General features: G+C 47.5%; 1 protein-coding gene across 1 annotated transcript; it reads right to left on the bottom strand.

The window, feature by feature from the left end:
* Positions 1–10,740: 10,740 nt before the first annotated feature.
* LOC125514636 (soluble starch synthase 2-2, chloroplastic/amyloplastic) lies at positions 10,741–15,780 on the bottom strand. The gene is made up of 8 exons (XM_048679975.2): positions 15,187–15,780; positions 14,601–14,925; positions 14,353–14,417; positions 13,666–13,743; positions 13,465–13,575; positions 13,315–13,359; positions 12,402–12,575; positions 10,741–12,061 (listed from the first exon to the last, which is right to left on the bottom strand). Exons 1-8 carry the CDS (start codon positions 15,460–15,462, stop codon positions 11,105–11,107), a joined length of 2,031 nt encoding a protein of 676 aa, XP_048535932.2. The 5' UTR covers positions 15,463–15,780; the 3' UTR covers positions 10,741–11,104.
* Positions 15,781–16,014: the final 234 nt, after the last annotated feature.

Below are 16,014 nucleotides of genomic sequence, written 5' to 3'. Positions count from 1 at the left end.
GCACGAATTCTCTCCCATCTGTGCGTCGTCGTCGCCTCCGCCGCCGGTGCTCTCTCCCTTGATCCGCGCCACCAGCTGCTCCTCTTCTTCATACAAACCACCGGCCGCTTCTCCCATTTCATCCCCGCCGACGTATGATCCTCCCCCCTCCTCCTCATCAACCGGCTGCAGGGCGGTGGACGACCGGCTGCGGGGCGACGACTTTGAAGCTGGGCGGCGAGCAAGGGGCTGCTCCGGCGCGAGGATTAGCAGGCTGCGGCTTCTGTGGTGAGGGAGTGAGGAGGAAGTAGGGAGGAAGACGGACGCAGGAGGACAAGTGTGGCGGCTGTGTAGATCGAGGAAAAAGGCCTAGGGTTCTGCCCGAGTCTAGCGGAAGAAGTGGATTGGCGCAGCGCGGGGCGAGCGGATTGGTCAAAAGTGCTCTCGCACATTTCTCAGGCTGATGTGGCACAGACCAGTGCCCCCCTTCCAGGAGGGCGCCCACAGTCAGTGGCAGGGGCCTCAAAACGCTGGTGCGCGACCAAAAGCCAGCCAACATCCCACCCAAACAGCGCACAGGTCAAAAGCGAAGCCACGCAGGACGATCTCGATGTGCCAGGCCAACAACTCCCTTCAATCCCGGATGAACGAGACGGCACGAGACGCCCACGCAGCGCAGCCACTGCAACCGACGAGTGGGGCCAGGAGGAGCACGGCACCTGTAACACCCCGGATGTAATTTACCTTATTTGTACTCCAACTCTTACCGTTTCCGGCACTAAGTTATTTCATTTCCTCGTTGTTGGGTTTTTGTCTCCGTGTGTTTTGTATTTGTCATGCATCTCATATCATGTCACCATGTGCATTGCATTTGCATACGTGTTCGTCTCATGCATCCGAGCATTTTCCCCGTTGTCCATTTTGCATTCCGGCGCTCCTATGTCCTCCGGTGGTCCTTTCTACCTCTTTTCGTGTGCGGGTGTTAAACGTTTTCGGATTGGACCGAGACTTGTCATGTGGCCCTGGTTTACTACCGGTAGACCGCCTGTCAAGTTTCGTACCATTTGGACTTCGTTTGATACTCCAACGGTTAACCGAGGGACCGAAAAGGCCTCATGTGTGTTGCAGCCCAACACCCCTCCAAACTGGCCCAAAACCCACCTAAACCTCTCCCATCATCTAGATCGTTTGATCACGATCGCGTGGCCGCAAACCGCACCTCCTTTGGAGTTCCCTAGCTCCCTCTACCCCTATATAAAGGCCACTCCCCGAAATTTTTGGGCAAACCCTAGATCCCTCCCTCTCCTCGTGCGCCGGACACAAACCTCACCGACGGACATGTCCGGCTAGTCGCCGCCGCCGCCACCGCGCCAATCAGACGACGCCACGCGGCGCGCCTCCTCCCACCGCCGCCGGCCCAAGCAGCCCGCGTCCGGACCCCGAGGCCCATCTGCCTCAGCGCCGCCCGCGCCGCCCTCCTCCTCCCATGCCCCGCCCGAGCCGCCGCGCTCCGGCCGCCGCGCTCCTCGCCGCACCGCCGCACTTCCCGACGCCGGCGAGCTCCGCCACTGCGCCGGTCTCCGCCACCTCACCGCACCTCGCCGTCCGGTCGCCTCCACCGCCCCGGCGAGCCCGCGGCGTGCTCCGGCGACCTCCACCGTCCGGCCTCCTTCCTCCCAACGAGCACCCACGATGCTCCGACGAACAGGATCTCCGGCGCCGACGAACTTGGGGAGCCGTGTCGCTACAGTGCTCGATCTGAGGTCCAGATCCACTTCTCGGTTGACCCCAAACCCTAATTCCCAACATGTTTTTTTGCAATCTTTGACCTGCCATAACTCTGTCGCCGTGGCTCCGATTCGTGCGTGTAGCATATCAAAAGGTTCATCTCGATGAGTACATCATTTCATCTCATTGCATCATTTTCATTTGAGCTCATCTTAATGCCCAAAATATCGTTGGAAGAGGGCTATGTGAGGAAAGTTTCAGATCTGTTTCAGCAAATGCACTTTTGTCATTTTTGCCATGATTAATGTGTGCATGCTATGATCTTGAGCTCTACATGAGTTTTGAAGAATGCCATGTTATATTTATAGGGGTGTATGCCATGTATTTTTATGATCTTTGTGGTGACTAGCACAAGCTTGCAAAGTAGCCTACTCAATGATGCTGATTTCACAGACTTAGAATTTCATTAAGTCCTTGCCCTGTCATTATTTTTATGCCATATGTTCATGTTGTTTCCTAGTGATTCGTGCCTCTTTTGAGGATGATCAGTAAGGATGTTTTGTAGATAATGTTGTGCTCTATCCATCCATGTCTTCGTTTGAAATTGTGGATCACCCTAGCTTGAGTCAATCGAGCTCTGCTTTTGCTATAAAATGTTCCTGGCAGATTGTTAACATGTTTAGCAATTTTGCCGAGCTTGTTGTTGTTGATCCGTGCATGCTATGTTGTTGTTCTTTCCATGTCTAGCTTTTATGCCATGTCTATTTGCTGGGTGTATGCTTAGTTTTTCATGCAATGCCTCGTAGTGAGTGCATCGAGCTCGTAAACATGCCTACTCGTTAACTATTTTGCCATGCTCCAGTTTTTCACTAAGTATGAATATGTTTATGTTTTTGCTATGTTCGCATGCTTACAATTGTATTTTCTGATCCCTTTTGGCTCATGGTCACTAAGGGACTTTTGTTATATGCTTAGAGTAGCTTCATACCATGCCTTGTTTTGCCATGATATGTTCCTTTAGCATCTAATTATCGTGCTCTAAACATTGCTTCCTGATGATAAATTCCTGACATGCTGTTAATTTCACCAAGTCTGAAACCTGTTATCTTTTGCACTTTTGCCATGCTTGTTTGAATCTGTTAATGAGTGAATTAGCCGTAGCTCAGTGTTCATCTTTTGTCAAGCATCATGAGTGGATCCCTGCCATGTATTTTGTTGTCATGTTGGAATGCTGTAGCATGTCGCTCTTGATGCATTTAGAAGGCTACTTGTTGTTTATCGCAGACCGGTGCCATATTTGTTTTGCTTGCCATTTTCAAACCGTGCATCCGATTCCGGTGATCTTTATATTGATTTCGACCGAAATAACCTCACCTTTCCAGTGGAACTCTTGGATTTCCAAGTTGAGGCCAGGTTCAATCATTCCTTTCCAAATCTTGCATATGCATCACATACCGCATCCCGCATATCATACCATGTTTGCATCATGTTGTTTGAGCATTGCACGTGATTGATTGTGTTCCTTTTTGCTTGTTTTTCTTGCTTGGGTAGAGCCATGAGACGAGTTCGTGAACAAGGAGCCCGTTGAGTTTGCTTACAAGGATCAAGGCAACTCTGAGAACTTCGCAGGCAAGATGACCATACCCTCGAAATCATTTCTATCTTTGCTTGCTAGATGCTCGCTCTTTTGCTATGCCTATGCTACGATACCTACCACTTGCTTATCATGCCTCCCATATTGCCATGTCAAACCTCTAACCCACCATGTCCTAGCAAACCGTTGTTTGGCTATGTTACCGCTTTGCTCAGCTCCTCTTATAGCGTTGCTAGTTGCAGGTGAAGATTGGAGATCGTTCCTTGTTGGAACTTGTTTATTGTTGGGATATCACCATATTATCTTGTTTATCTTAATGCACCTATATACTTGGTAAAGGGTGGAAGGCTCGGCCTTATGCCTGGTGTTTTGTTCCACTCTTGCTGCCCTAGTTTCCATCATATCGGTGTTATGTTCCCGGATTTTGCGTTCCTTACACGGTTGGGTTATAATGGGAACCCCTTGACAGTTCGCCTTGAATAAAACTCCTCCAGCAATGCCCAACATTGGTTTTACCATTTGCCACCTAGCCTCTTTTTCCCTTGGGTTTCCGGAGCCCAAGGGTCATCTTTATTAAACCCCCCTGGGCCAGTGCTCCTCTGAGTGTTGGTCCGACCGAGTAGACTGTGGGGCCACCTCGGGGCAACTTGAGGGTTGGTTTTACTCGTAGGATGTCTCATCTGAGTGTGCCCTGAGAACGAGATATGTGCAGCTCCTATCGGAATTTGTCGGCACATTCGGGCGGTGTTGCTGGACTTGTTTTACCATTGTTGAGGATGTCTTGTAACCGGGATGCCGAGTCTGATCGGATTGTCTTGGGAGAAGGAATATCCTTCATTGGCCGTGAGAGCTTGTGATGGGCTAAGTTGGGACTCCCCTGTAGGGATTTGAACTTTCGAAAGTCGTGCCCGCGGTTATGGGTAGATGGGAATTTGTTAATGTCTGGTTGTAGAAAACCTGAAACTTAACTTAATTAAAATGCATCAACCGCGTGTGTAACCGTGATGGTCTCTTCTCGGTGGAGTCCGGGAAGTGAATACGGTGTTGGAGTAATGCTTGACGTAGGTTGTTCTAGGATCACTTCTTGATCATAGTTGTTCGACCGTGTTTTTGCCTTCTCTTCTCGCTCTCATTTGCGTATGTTAGCCACCATATATGCTAGTCGCTTGCTGCAGCTCCACATCATATCTTTGCCTTACCTAAAAGCTTAAATAGTCTTGATCGCGAGGGTGTGAGATTGCTAAGTCCCTGTGACTCACAGATTCCTTCCAAACCAGATGCAGGGACCGATGATACCGCTCCAGATGATATGACCGAGCTCAAGTGGGAGTTCAATAAAGACTCTCATCGTTACTACGTGTCTTTCCCAGATAATCAGTAGTGGTGCCCAGTTGGGGCGATCGAGGACTTTGTCGCATTTGGGGGTTGATCTTTATTTGGGTTCCGTAGTCGGACCCTGAGTGTATTGGATGAATGTAATGACTTATTTATGTATTTGTGTGACGTGATGAGTGTAAGTCAACTATGTACCTTTCCCCTTTATTTATGTACATGGGTTGTTTGCGAAGATTACCTCACTTGCGACATTGCTTTCAATGCGGTTATGCCTCTAAGTCGTGCTTCGACACGTAGGAGATATAGCCGCATCGAGGGCGTAACAACACCACATGTCATCGCGCCTGCTCAAAAACTTATGCACCTGCCGGGTGCGCATGCGCCGGCCCACTCTGTGCAGCCTAAGCAACCAACCCCACGACGCACGACCGCATTCCACCACCACGCGCCCACGCGGCGCGGCAGGAGAGGTTGCCCGCTTCCCGAGCACACCCAAAAAACCGGCACCCAGCCAATCGAATTTCGCCCGAGCCCACATGTCATCCACGTCCACGATTCACCACATGGTCAAAACGGCACAGATCGATTTCCAGCGACCATCCAACGGCCAGCAGCGAAAATAGGACCTCGTTGACCAGGATCGAACGGCCAGGAAGGATGCAAATCGGGGGAGCCTTCTCCAAGCGAGTTGGCTAGCCTATCTATAGTTTTAAATGAGGGCTTTTACCCTAGAAAAAACAGGAGGAAGATTTTTGGGACAAAGTGCTGTCATCTCGAGGCGGAACATGCCAGGAGCACTTTTTCCCTCCAGTGGAGCGATTCCGCCGGGGATAATTCCCTCCGGGAAGGGAAAATCGAAGCCATCGACATCACCAATGATCCTTTATTTGTGGGAGGACCAATCTGCATCAACATCTTCATCAGCACCATCTCCTCTCAAACCCTAGTTCATCTCTTGTATTCAATCTTTGTCTCAAAACCTCATATTGGTACATGTGGGTTGCTAGTAGTGTTGATTACATCCTGCAGTTGATGCTAGTTGGTTTATTTGGTGGAAGATTATATGTTCAGATCCTTAAGCATATTCCATACACCATTGATCTTTAACATGAATTTAATTTGTGAGTAGTTACTTTTGTTCTTGATGACATGGGAGAAGTCTTGTTATAAGTAATCATGTGACATTGGTATTCATTTGATATTTTGATGATATGTATGTTGTTCTTCCTTTAGTGGTGTCATGTGAACGTCGACTACATGACACTTCACCATACTTGGGCCTAAGGGAAGACATTGGGGAGCAATAATTAGATGATGGGTTGCGAGAGTGACAGAAGCTTAACCCCTAGTTTATGCCTTATTCCATAAGGGGCTGATTTGGATCCATATGTTTCATGTCATGGTTAGATTTATCTTAATTCTTCTTTTGTAGTTGCATATGCTTGCGAGAGGGGGTAATCATAAGAGGGTTGCTTGTTCAAGTAAGAACAGAACCCTAGCACTGGTCCACCCACATATCAAATTATAAAAGTAGTGAACGTGAATCAACTAAACATGATGAACGCGACTAGACGAGAATTCATATGCCCTCGAGAGCACTTTGCTTTTATATAAGAGAACTTTCCGGCTTGTTCTTTGCTATAAAAAGGATCGGGCCACCTTGCTGCACCTTTGTTATTATTGCCAGTTGTTACTTGATTCAAATTATCCTACTACAAAACTATTTGTTACCGGCTTACCAGTACTTTCTGTACTTGCAGAGAATACCTTATTGAAAACTGTTTATCATTTCCTTCTGCTCCTTGTTGGGTTCGACACTCTTACTTATCAAAAGGACTACGATTGATCCCCTATACTTGTGGGTCATCAAAGCCATTTCTGGTACTCTGCTGGAGGGGGAATCGATCAAGAAGGGCCTCTACATCAACCTTGTTGCACCTCCGATGATGTGTGAGTAGTTTGCCATAGACCTACGGGTCCATAGTGATTAGCTATTTGGCTTCTTCTCTCTCTCTTTGATCTCCAATACAATGTTCTCCTTGGAGTTCTATCCGATGTAATCTTCTTTTGTGGTGCATTTGTCGGGATCTGATGAATTGTGGGTTTATGGTTAGATTATTCATTGAAAGTAACTGAGTCTTTTATGAAATTTATTATGCATGATTATTATAGCTTTGTATTTCTCTCCGAACTATCCATTTGGTTTGGCCAACTAGATTGATATATCTTCAGTGGAGGAGGTGCTTTGTAGTAGGTTCAATCTTGTGGAGTCCTCACCTCGTGATGGAAAGGGTAGCGAGGCATGTATTTCCTCAAGAAGTCATGCTCATCTTTGGGAATGTGTCGATGTGATGCTAGGAATTTTGTCAGGGAAGGCTTTTTTATCAGAGGATGGTTGTGGTTATCGTCGACACGTTCGACTCTCCATCATGCATCCTTATTCGTAATATAAAGGTGGGCTGGACATTCAGTCCTCACAATCTTCCCCTTTTTCTCTTCTTACTATGTCGTTTGGGTTCTGCACATCCTGTAACTCCTCCTTGTTTCTTTTGGCTTGTCGTTTTTCTCACACACCATGAGCACTCTACTTACAGTATTGTCCTTCCCCGTTCTCCCATATTCCAGCCTTATTCCAAACCCATGCCTAAGTGCATATAGCTTGTAGTAATCAAAAGCCTCCTCATAAGTGTCGAACTTCATTGTTGTATAAGGAGGCTTAGGCGTGGAGTATGCCTCGATGCTTACGTCTCCTTCATCACTGTTCACCCTTCCTATCTCTAGACTTGCCGGCTCACTGGTCGATTCATCAAAGAAACTTTCTTCCCCCCAATGTTAGAACTTGCTTCCTTGTTTGGCTCTTGGATCCTCGGGTTGCTCGTAGGTGGAGCACCTGCATTTTTTCACATGAAAAGGACCATCGGTTTTTAAACATGTTTTGTTTTTTGTGGTAACTTGCACTCTGTTGGCATGGTAAAATAGCAGAAAACATTTTTTCTTTATGGATTTAGTAAGACAAGTAAATATGACTTTGTTGCAGTCGGTATCTTTGCATGCTCAATGTTTTGTGTTAACCCTAAAATGCAGTGCTAGTTTTTCCCCAAACTAGAGCTTTGTAAACAATAGCAAACACTCTATGGTAATTTACTTGTAAGAAGCCTGGTAGTTCTAAAATCCAGGATGGTAATTACAATGCATATAGCATGGTAATTTTTCGGATGTAGAGCTGATAACACTAGAATATTTTGTGTACATCATAGACATAGAGTTTAACACTTTTGTTGAATTGACTCTTACCTGCCACATCGTGGTTGAGGTTGGCAGAGCTAAAGCTAGTCATATGTGCAACATCATCCTGCTGTTTTCCTCGCAAAAAAACCCTCATCCTGCTGTTTGCTTCCCCACCACTCTCTATGACATTCATGTTTTCTCCGTGGTTATCCGCCATCTTGTAGTACATGCTTACACATTTAATTGCATCAGGCATAACATTCAACATTACAATTTCTTGTATTGTTTTTTTTTGCACTGATTTGGATATTGTCAATTTTTTTACAGTAACAACTTGGTAGTCAATTGGCAGTCTATTCCACTTGGTAACATTAGTCCCTTCTGCAACACTATACTACACATGGGTTTTTAGTGATAGTAGCCTGGTACTTTTTTGTATCCTAGAGCTGATAACTTTGTATGAAACAACATGGTAGCTTTTCCTACTTTCTTTTCTATACAACAATCAAAACAAATTTGGATCCAGTTGGGGACCTGTAACCTTTCTCTTCACATACAATCATTGTTTTGTAGCAAATTTACATGATTTGTCAAATAAGTTGAAAGGAGTTGGCTTTTTCATATTTTTTCTATGTCTACCCTGATAACTCTTTTTGTAAACCCATTTAGATCCAGTTGACAACTACATCATGCACAACTTCTTTTTGTACACATTTTCATTGCCCTGGTAACTCATTTTGCACACATGTTGGTAGCTTGTATGCACACAAATTGGTAAAAATAGGGAAAAGGCCCCCTTTTCCACTTGATTTCTAGGTTTCTCCTTTTTGATGGGGGCTTTTGATTTTGGATTGACTTGAAAATGCATCAACTGTAGGATAGTTAGATTTTACCTGTCGTTTCTTGTTCCTTTTGGATCCCGGAGGCCTGGTAAGTTGTGATGTCGTTGCTGGTAGTTTCAGGCTAGATCCAGTGTAACTTTTGTTCTTCAGGTTTGCTGGTGTGGTTTGTGGAGCTATTGAAGGATGAAATTGGTGGTGGTGGAAGGGGATAGAGGTTACGTGGTGCCGCCGATGTGAGGATGTCGTGAGGTAGGGGTTTGACAGTGAGCGTGTGTGTGTGGGGGGGTGTCGGTGTCAAAACCGGCGGATCTCGGGTAGGGGTCTCGAACTGTGCGTCTAAGGTTGATGGTAACAGGAGACAGGGGACACGAAGTTTTACCTAGGTTCGGGCCCTTTCAATAGAGGTAATACCCTACGTCTTGCTTGATTGATATTAATGAGTATAAGGGTTACAAGAGTTGATCTACCATGAGATCATAATGGCTAAAACCCTAGAAGTCTAGCCTGTCAGATTATGATTGCCTCTACGGACTAAACCCTTCGGTTTATATAGACACCAGAGGGGACTAGGGTTGTACAAAGTCGGTTACAGAGGAAGGAATCTTCATATTCAAACGCCAGGCTTGCCATCCACGCCAAGGAGAGTCCCATCGCCACGGGAGAGAGTCTTCTGTCTTGCATCTCCATAGCTCATTAGTCCAGCCCATGTCACACAGGTCGGACGCCCGAGGACCCCATAATCCAGGACTCCCTCAGGGGGGGGGTCAGTTTCTTGCAGTGGAGGTAAGAAGGCTAGGGTTTATGGAGGTGGTGGCACGTGAGGGGATGGGCGAGGGCCGATCGCTTTGCCTCGTCACGTGGGGCCTCATGAGGGGTGGATGTCGGGTGGGTTTGTTGGGCTTTATTGCGCTGGCTCGGCCTCACGCGCTCGGCCTCGCGACGTACTGGGAGTAGGATCGTTCGAATGTGTCACTAACAGTCTGATCGATCGGAAGATATCATTGTCCATTTTCTTTTGGCAAGGAATAGTCAAAAGTGTTCAAGCATGTGAAAAGTCAAGTGCATCTTATATTTCAGGAATAGTCTAAACAAATCAGCGTGTAACAATCGATTTGATACTTACATTTCTGTAACTCCTTAAATTCTGAAAAATTAGGATGTAATAAACAGTTTGTATAGAAGTACCACATGGCTCGCTTCAGTGACACGTTAACGAGTCAATGACCTATGAAATATATTTTATGGATCCCGAAGGCATGGTAAGCTGTGATGTCGTTGGTTTTAGGCTAGATCCAGTGGTAACTTTCGTTCTTCAGGTTCCCTGGCGTGGTTTGCGGAGCCATTGGAGGATGAAATTGGGGGGGGGGGGGGCGATTTGAGGATGCCGCGAGGGAGAGAGAGGAAGGGGTTTGACGGTGAGCGTGGGGGATCAATTTCTTGCAGTGAAGGTAAGAGGGCTAGGTTTTATGAAGGTGGTGGCGCGTGAGGGGTGGGCCAGGGTCAATCGCTTTGCCTCGTCATGTGGGACTTTGCCTCGTCATGTGGGACCTCACACGGAGTGGATGCCGGGTGGGTTTGTAGGGCTTTATTGCGCTGGCTCGGCCTCACGACGTACTAGGGATGGGATCGTTCGAATCTGTAGCTAACGGTCAGATCGATCGGAAGATATCGATGTCCATTTTCTTTTTGCAAGGAATAGTCAAAAGTGTTATAGCATGTGAAAAGTCAAGCGCATCTTATATTTCAGGAATAGTCTAAACAAATCAATATGTAACAATCGATTTAATACATATGTTTCTGTAACTCCTAAAATCTGAAAAAATAGGACGTAATAAACAGTATGTATAACAGTACCACATGGCTTGCTTCGGTGACGCGTTAACGAGTCAACAACCTATGAAATATATTTTCGTATTATTTATATATATTGGATATTGCAGATCTTAGCAGATTTTTTTATAAATTTGGCCAAACTTTAGAAGGTTTGACTTAGAATATTCCTAAAACTTGAATTACTTTGAAACCGAGGGAGCATGAAACAGAACGTGAACGTGGTCAGCGTCCAGTGATGAACCTTCTCAGAACTGTGTTTTTCTACACCAAGAGCTGAGAAAATTGGCAGTATAGAAACTCCGCAACTTCCTATTTGATCGCCTACGACTCGGTAATTCACAGAAGCCACGAACCTGACTGAACTGGTGTGTACAACTCGTGAACCCAAAAGTTGGGCGGCGCCACGGGCACGGTTCACTACCTCCACCGTCGTCCGGCTGCCGCCGGTGGCATCGCGTGACACTTGGCTACTCCGGGGCGCCAGTGATCGCGATCGTGGGCACCACTTCCGGCTGTCCCCTAAGTACGTGCATGCGTTGCAGTAGAGGGGTCAGCATCAGCCGCATCACCACTGGTACTTGGCCTTGACGAGGACGTTCTCGTAGAGCTCGGCGGCGCGGTCCCAGCTGAGGTCCTGCGACATGCCGCGGACCTGCAGGCCCCTCCAGCTCTCCTTGTAGTTCCAGTACGTGTTGAGGCAGTGCCCGAGCGCGTCGATCATCCTGCCGGCGTCCGCGCGGTCGAACGTCCACCCCAGCCCGGTGCCGCCGAACGGGTCGAACGGCGCCACCGTGTCCCGGAGCCCGCCGACGGCGTGCACCACGGGCACGGTCCCGTACGCCATCGCGTACAGCTGGTTCAGCCCGCACGGCTCGAACAGCGACGGCATGAGGAGCACGTCCGCGCCCGCCGTGATCCGGTGCGCCATCCGCACCGAGAACCCCACCCACCCGCGCACCTTGTCCCGGTGCTCCCCCTCGAACCGCCGCAGCATGTCCTCCAGGTCCGGCCGCCCCGTGCCCAGCATCACCAGCTGCACGTCCTGCTGCGCGATCCACGGCATCGCCGCCGCGATGATGTCCACGCCCTTCTGGTGGTCCAGCCGCCCGATGAACCCGATGAGCGGCACGTCGTCGCGGACCTGCAGGCCCAGCTCGCGCTGCAGGGCCGCCTTGCACTGCCGCTTGCCGATGTCCAGCGTGTCTCGGGTGTAGTTGGTGTAGTCGTCGGAGTGCAGGTGCACGTCGACTGCGGGGTTCCACTCGGCCGTGTCGATGCCGTTCACGATGCCGTCCAGCTTCCAGTCGTTCTGGTTTATTATGTCGTGGAGGCCCCAGCCGCCTTCCATCGTCTTCAGCTCCCACATGTAGCCATGGCTGACGGTGACCACCCGGTCTGCCATCTTCAGGCCAGCAGCGAACACGTTGTTGTGCTGGCCGCCAAGGGGATCATACAGTTTGAAGTGATCCATGTAGTGCTCAGGCAAGTCCATGATGTTGAAGTCATCTACAGGGCCACGTCCCTGCAAAGCCAAATATTTAGTCTCCAGATTTGGCACGATAAAAGATAAAAAATGTGGAGCATATAATTTGTTGATTAACTTTCATGAAGCTATACTAGTCGCCAAATAATTTTCATATAAAAATGTGGTGACATGACAAATAGTTCTAAACTGGAGGAAGTAAGACAGATTGGCAGATGAATAAGCTCTCACTGCTGATCAGTTGTTAAACCTAAAAATCATGCATGGCAACCTCTTATGGAATGACAATACAAGGTCAGCTCGTTTCCAATGAAAGGCACACTGATGGTTCAACTAGTACTCGAGTAAAAATGTGCAGTTAAAGATTGAGGTGTAAAACCTGATGAGCAATGTTATGGATCACGAGAACAGAACGAGTATACTGCATCAGGCCATTGTCTCGGTAATACGCCTTCAGATAAACAGGTAGAAGTGCAGTATGCCAATCGTTTGCAATGAAGACTAAATTGCCATCACCGTAGATAGTACCACTGCATGGAGCGTACCAAGGAACCTGCAAATGTTTGAACAGATGAACATTGTATTCATTTGGATAGGTGCATAATTAATTTGAAGATCATAATGACAGTTCATCTACGCTAGAATAACCAAACATACAGGCATGCTAGCTTGAGCTGTCCTGTGTTTCTTATGACTTAAGACAAGCTGATCAATAAAGCGCACATACGGCTTGCTGCAAGAAACTCAGCTTGAGTTGTCAGCTTGTTCGATGGTAGAGTTCATCTTATATGAGTCCAAAGGAGCAAGAGACATCTCACGTTTCAAATATCAAGAACCAATTTATATGGTCAATTTAAAAAATTTCATCGAGATGTAAATAGTTACCGATGAAGGAATTGGATCAAATTACTCACTCTGCTCCTGAATAGGCATCAATTTAGTGCACAATCAAGCCATAGAAACTTTGATCACAAATGTGTACGCAGCTGCTAGGTCTCAGCAATGGTGGTGATTGACTAGGTATGTTCTCAGCGCATGGCCATTTTCCATTCAGTTTTTCTTACCTGTAAATTTGGTGAGTCCAGGACTTATATGAAACTTTTACTTGCTTTCTACAAAAGCTGGACCATAATGGTCTTTTCTCCGAAAAAAAGGTAATGGTGTAAGATGAGTATTTGAAACGGACCATGATGGTCTGTGTAAGAGAGTAGTTATTTGTGAATTGTTTACACATCTTTTTTTTGCGGGGGAAATTGTTTACACATCAATAGCAATACAATTTGCAAAGGTACCTCCACAGCAGCCTTGCAGAACAAAATCATGCGCTTCAGCACATCCTGCCAAAAATGATGGAAAGGTACACACATTAATTACATAAATATTAAGAGAAATTCAGTTTGATTTTCTATGGCTAAGAAAGCACTGGGGAAACAGACGCTTACCGGTCTTTCTCCTCCATAAATATCATTGTGCCGGTGGCGGAAGGGCGGGGCCTCTAAGAACACAAAATCAACTCCATCGATATAAGAATGAAAGTAGCTCACTTCTGAATCCTGCAAGCCAGACAACAATTCAATTAACTGATCTGGTCAATGGTTCCTTACACTTTTCATCTAATACTGCAGACTCTTTATTTTACATACCTGGCCAGCTACCTTGTAACGTTTGCGAACACCTAGATCACGAGCTTCTCCGTAATCTCCATATTTTGGTATCACGACCTAAAATTTAAAGAAAAAACTTATATTACTTATTTCCAAACTAGGCCAGCATACTCAATTTCGGACATACTCTACACTTAAATTTACAAAGCCCTTATACAGAAAAGTGGCATCTTAGGCATGCATATTGTCATCTCATCTATATTGAGCATGTTACATCAAACATGAAGAATGAATAGTTCTGTTATGACGCCGCATTTCTTCTTCCTCTTCTTCTTTCATATGCATAAATAATATTAGAGCCTAGACAAATATTCAAACAATCAAGGTTATAGTGTAAGTTTTTCTTTTCCACATGTTGCACACAAACTGAAAAGAACAACAACTTCTAAATGTTGCTCAAGCACGAGTTGCAGCACAACTTAATTACTCCCTCCGTTTGTTTTTATAAGACGTTCAGACAACTTGCTTTGTGCTGTTTTGAACAGTGTCTGAAAGTCTAAAACGTCTTGTAAAAATAAACAGAGGTCGTACATGTTTAGCCTCTTATGGAGAGCATCGGCATCAAAATGTGGTTACATTTTATATAAAAATATTCATCTACTAATTAAGTAAATCATGATCTCCCTTTGCAAGATGGAGCAAAGAGAAAAGCAAAGGAGTGGGTACCATAACACGATGCCCTCTTCTTGCCAGAGCCTTCGGCAAAGCACCCACAACATCTCCAAGCCCACCTATGCAGGATATCATTAGTCAGAGAACAATTCACACAAGTTTAAGAGTAGTACATTCTAAGTTTGAAGGCTCATTCCTTCGCAAAAAAAGAAAAAAGAAAAAAAAAGTCTGATTGCTCGAGGCTCGAGCTCAATCAAACAGAACTAAAGGGAAGTCTAATTGCTCAGTTTATGTATGCACACCTGTTTTACAGAAAGGAGCACATTCAGAAGCCAAAACGATGACATTCATCACATTCGGGCCAGCCAAAGGAGCAGACCCCTTGTTCTCACTGTCAACCGGAGAACTCCACACTTTTGCTGCATCTCCACCGGCATCAACCTTAGCCCCAACCTGTTCAGCGACAACGACGTCTTTCCAATAACCTGATGCCGCCGCCGAGACAGGAGCTGACGGATCGACTTCGGATCTGCTCCCAGCTGCCCAATGTTGCTCTGCAACGGTACTATCTGGCCTGGGTGCAGATGCAACTGATTTTTGTGAAACAGCATCCTCATTTTCAGCAGCCTGAGCACGCAATGGAACCCATCAACAGTTCAGCATAAGAAAGCATGATAAAAACCGAAGGTCAATGCCGGATGATGCCTGTTAGTAACAAAAGTGAAGGGAAAACGCATGGCAAAAACTGCACGTGAGGCTACATTTCCGACAGAAAGGGCGACTAAACTGAACTGCGCTTTCTGCACTAAAAATAACACCCACTCTGACAAGCAAAGCCTTTGCAGAAATTTCGAATGGAAAAGAAGGAATGATACGAGCGTTACCAACCTCGAGCTTGCCGCGCTGCCCAGAGGCTGCCTGCCTCGAGCCCTCCCCTGCTATTGCCTTCCCCGCGCCCTCCTCACCACCAGCCACTGCCGCTGCTGCTGAGCCGCGGCGGCACGGCACCGATCCGTCCCGAGAAAACCCTCGCCGTTCCCAATGCAGCCGCGTACCGGCGGCACCGAAAGAGCGCGGTGAGCTGCTCCGCCAGCGCCGCGACGACGAGGAGGAGGCCACGAGCAAGAGGAACGCCGCGGACGAGGAAGCGATGTGCCCCGACATCCCGGGATCCGACGCGCCAGAAGTCTTCGGGGATGAACAGAAACAGCCGGACAAACAAGGCAGAGCAGTAGTGGACGAGGGCGACGGCGAGCGGCGCGAGCACGAGGGAAATTAAGCGCGGGTGGAAGAAAGATCTGCGCTGGCTACGTGTGGCTGCAGGTTTTTTGCGGCGGTACGGAGCGGGGGGGGCCGGGAGGCGGAGGAACTGGAGGCCGGGGACAGGCGGGCGGCTTGTGTGGTGGAGCTCGGAGGCCGAGACTGGGAAGAGCTAGAGCGCCCGCGCCGAGGAAGACGACGAGTAGAGGGGAGTGAACGGCGGAGTGTTGGCTCTTCCTTTTTTTCTGTGGGCTTGACACGGCCTGTCGATGACGGGTGGGCCCATCCTTGCCTACAACGTGCGTCACGTGTAGTGCTGGCCGCTGCTCATTGGTCAAGCGTCGCTGCGGGTCCACGGGAACCGCTGTAGTTTATGTACCCATGTGCCGTGTAGGATTGGGGGTTCGCGTCACTGGCTCTTGGGCTCCACTGTTGGAAATATGGGCCGATGGTACT

Source organism: Triticum urartu, chromosome 6A, assembly GCF_056163025.1.
Source record: "Triticum urartu cultivar PI428250 chromosome 6A, HENAU_Tu73, whole genome shotgun sequence".
In the NCBI taxonomy this organism is placed as follows: domain Eukaryota; kingdom Viridiplantae; phylum Streptophyta; class Magnoliopsida; order Poales; family Poaceae; genus Triticum; species Triticum urartu.
Note: the sequence above shows the minus strand (reverse complement) of the source record. Positions and strands in the feature narration are given on the sequence as shown.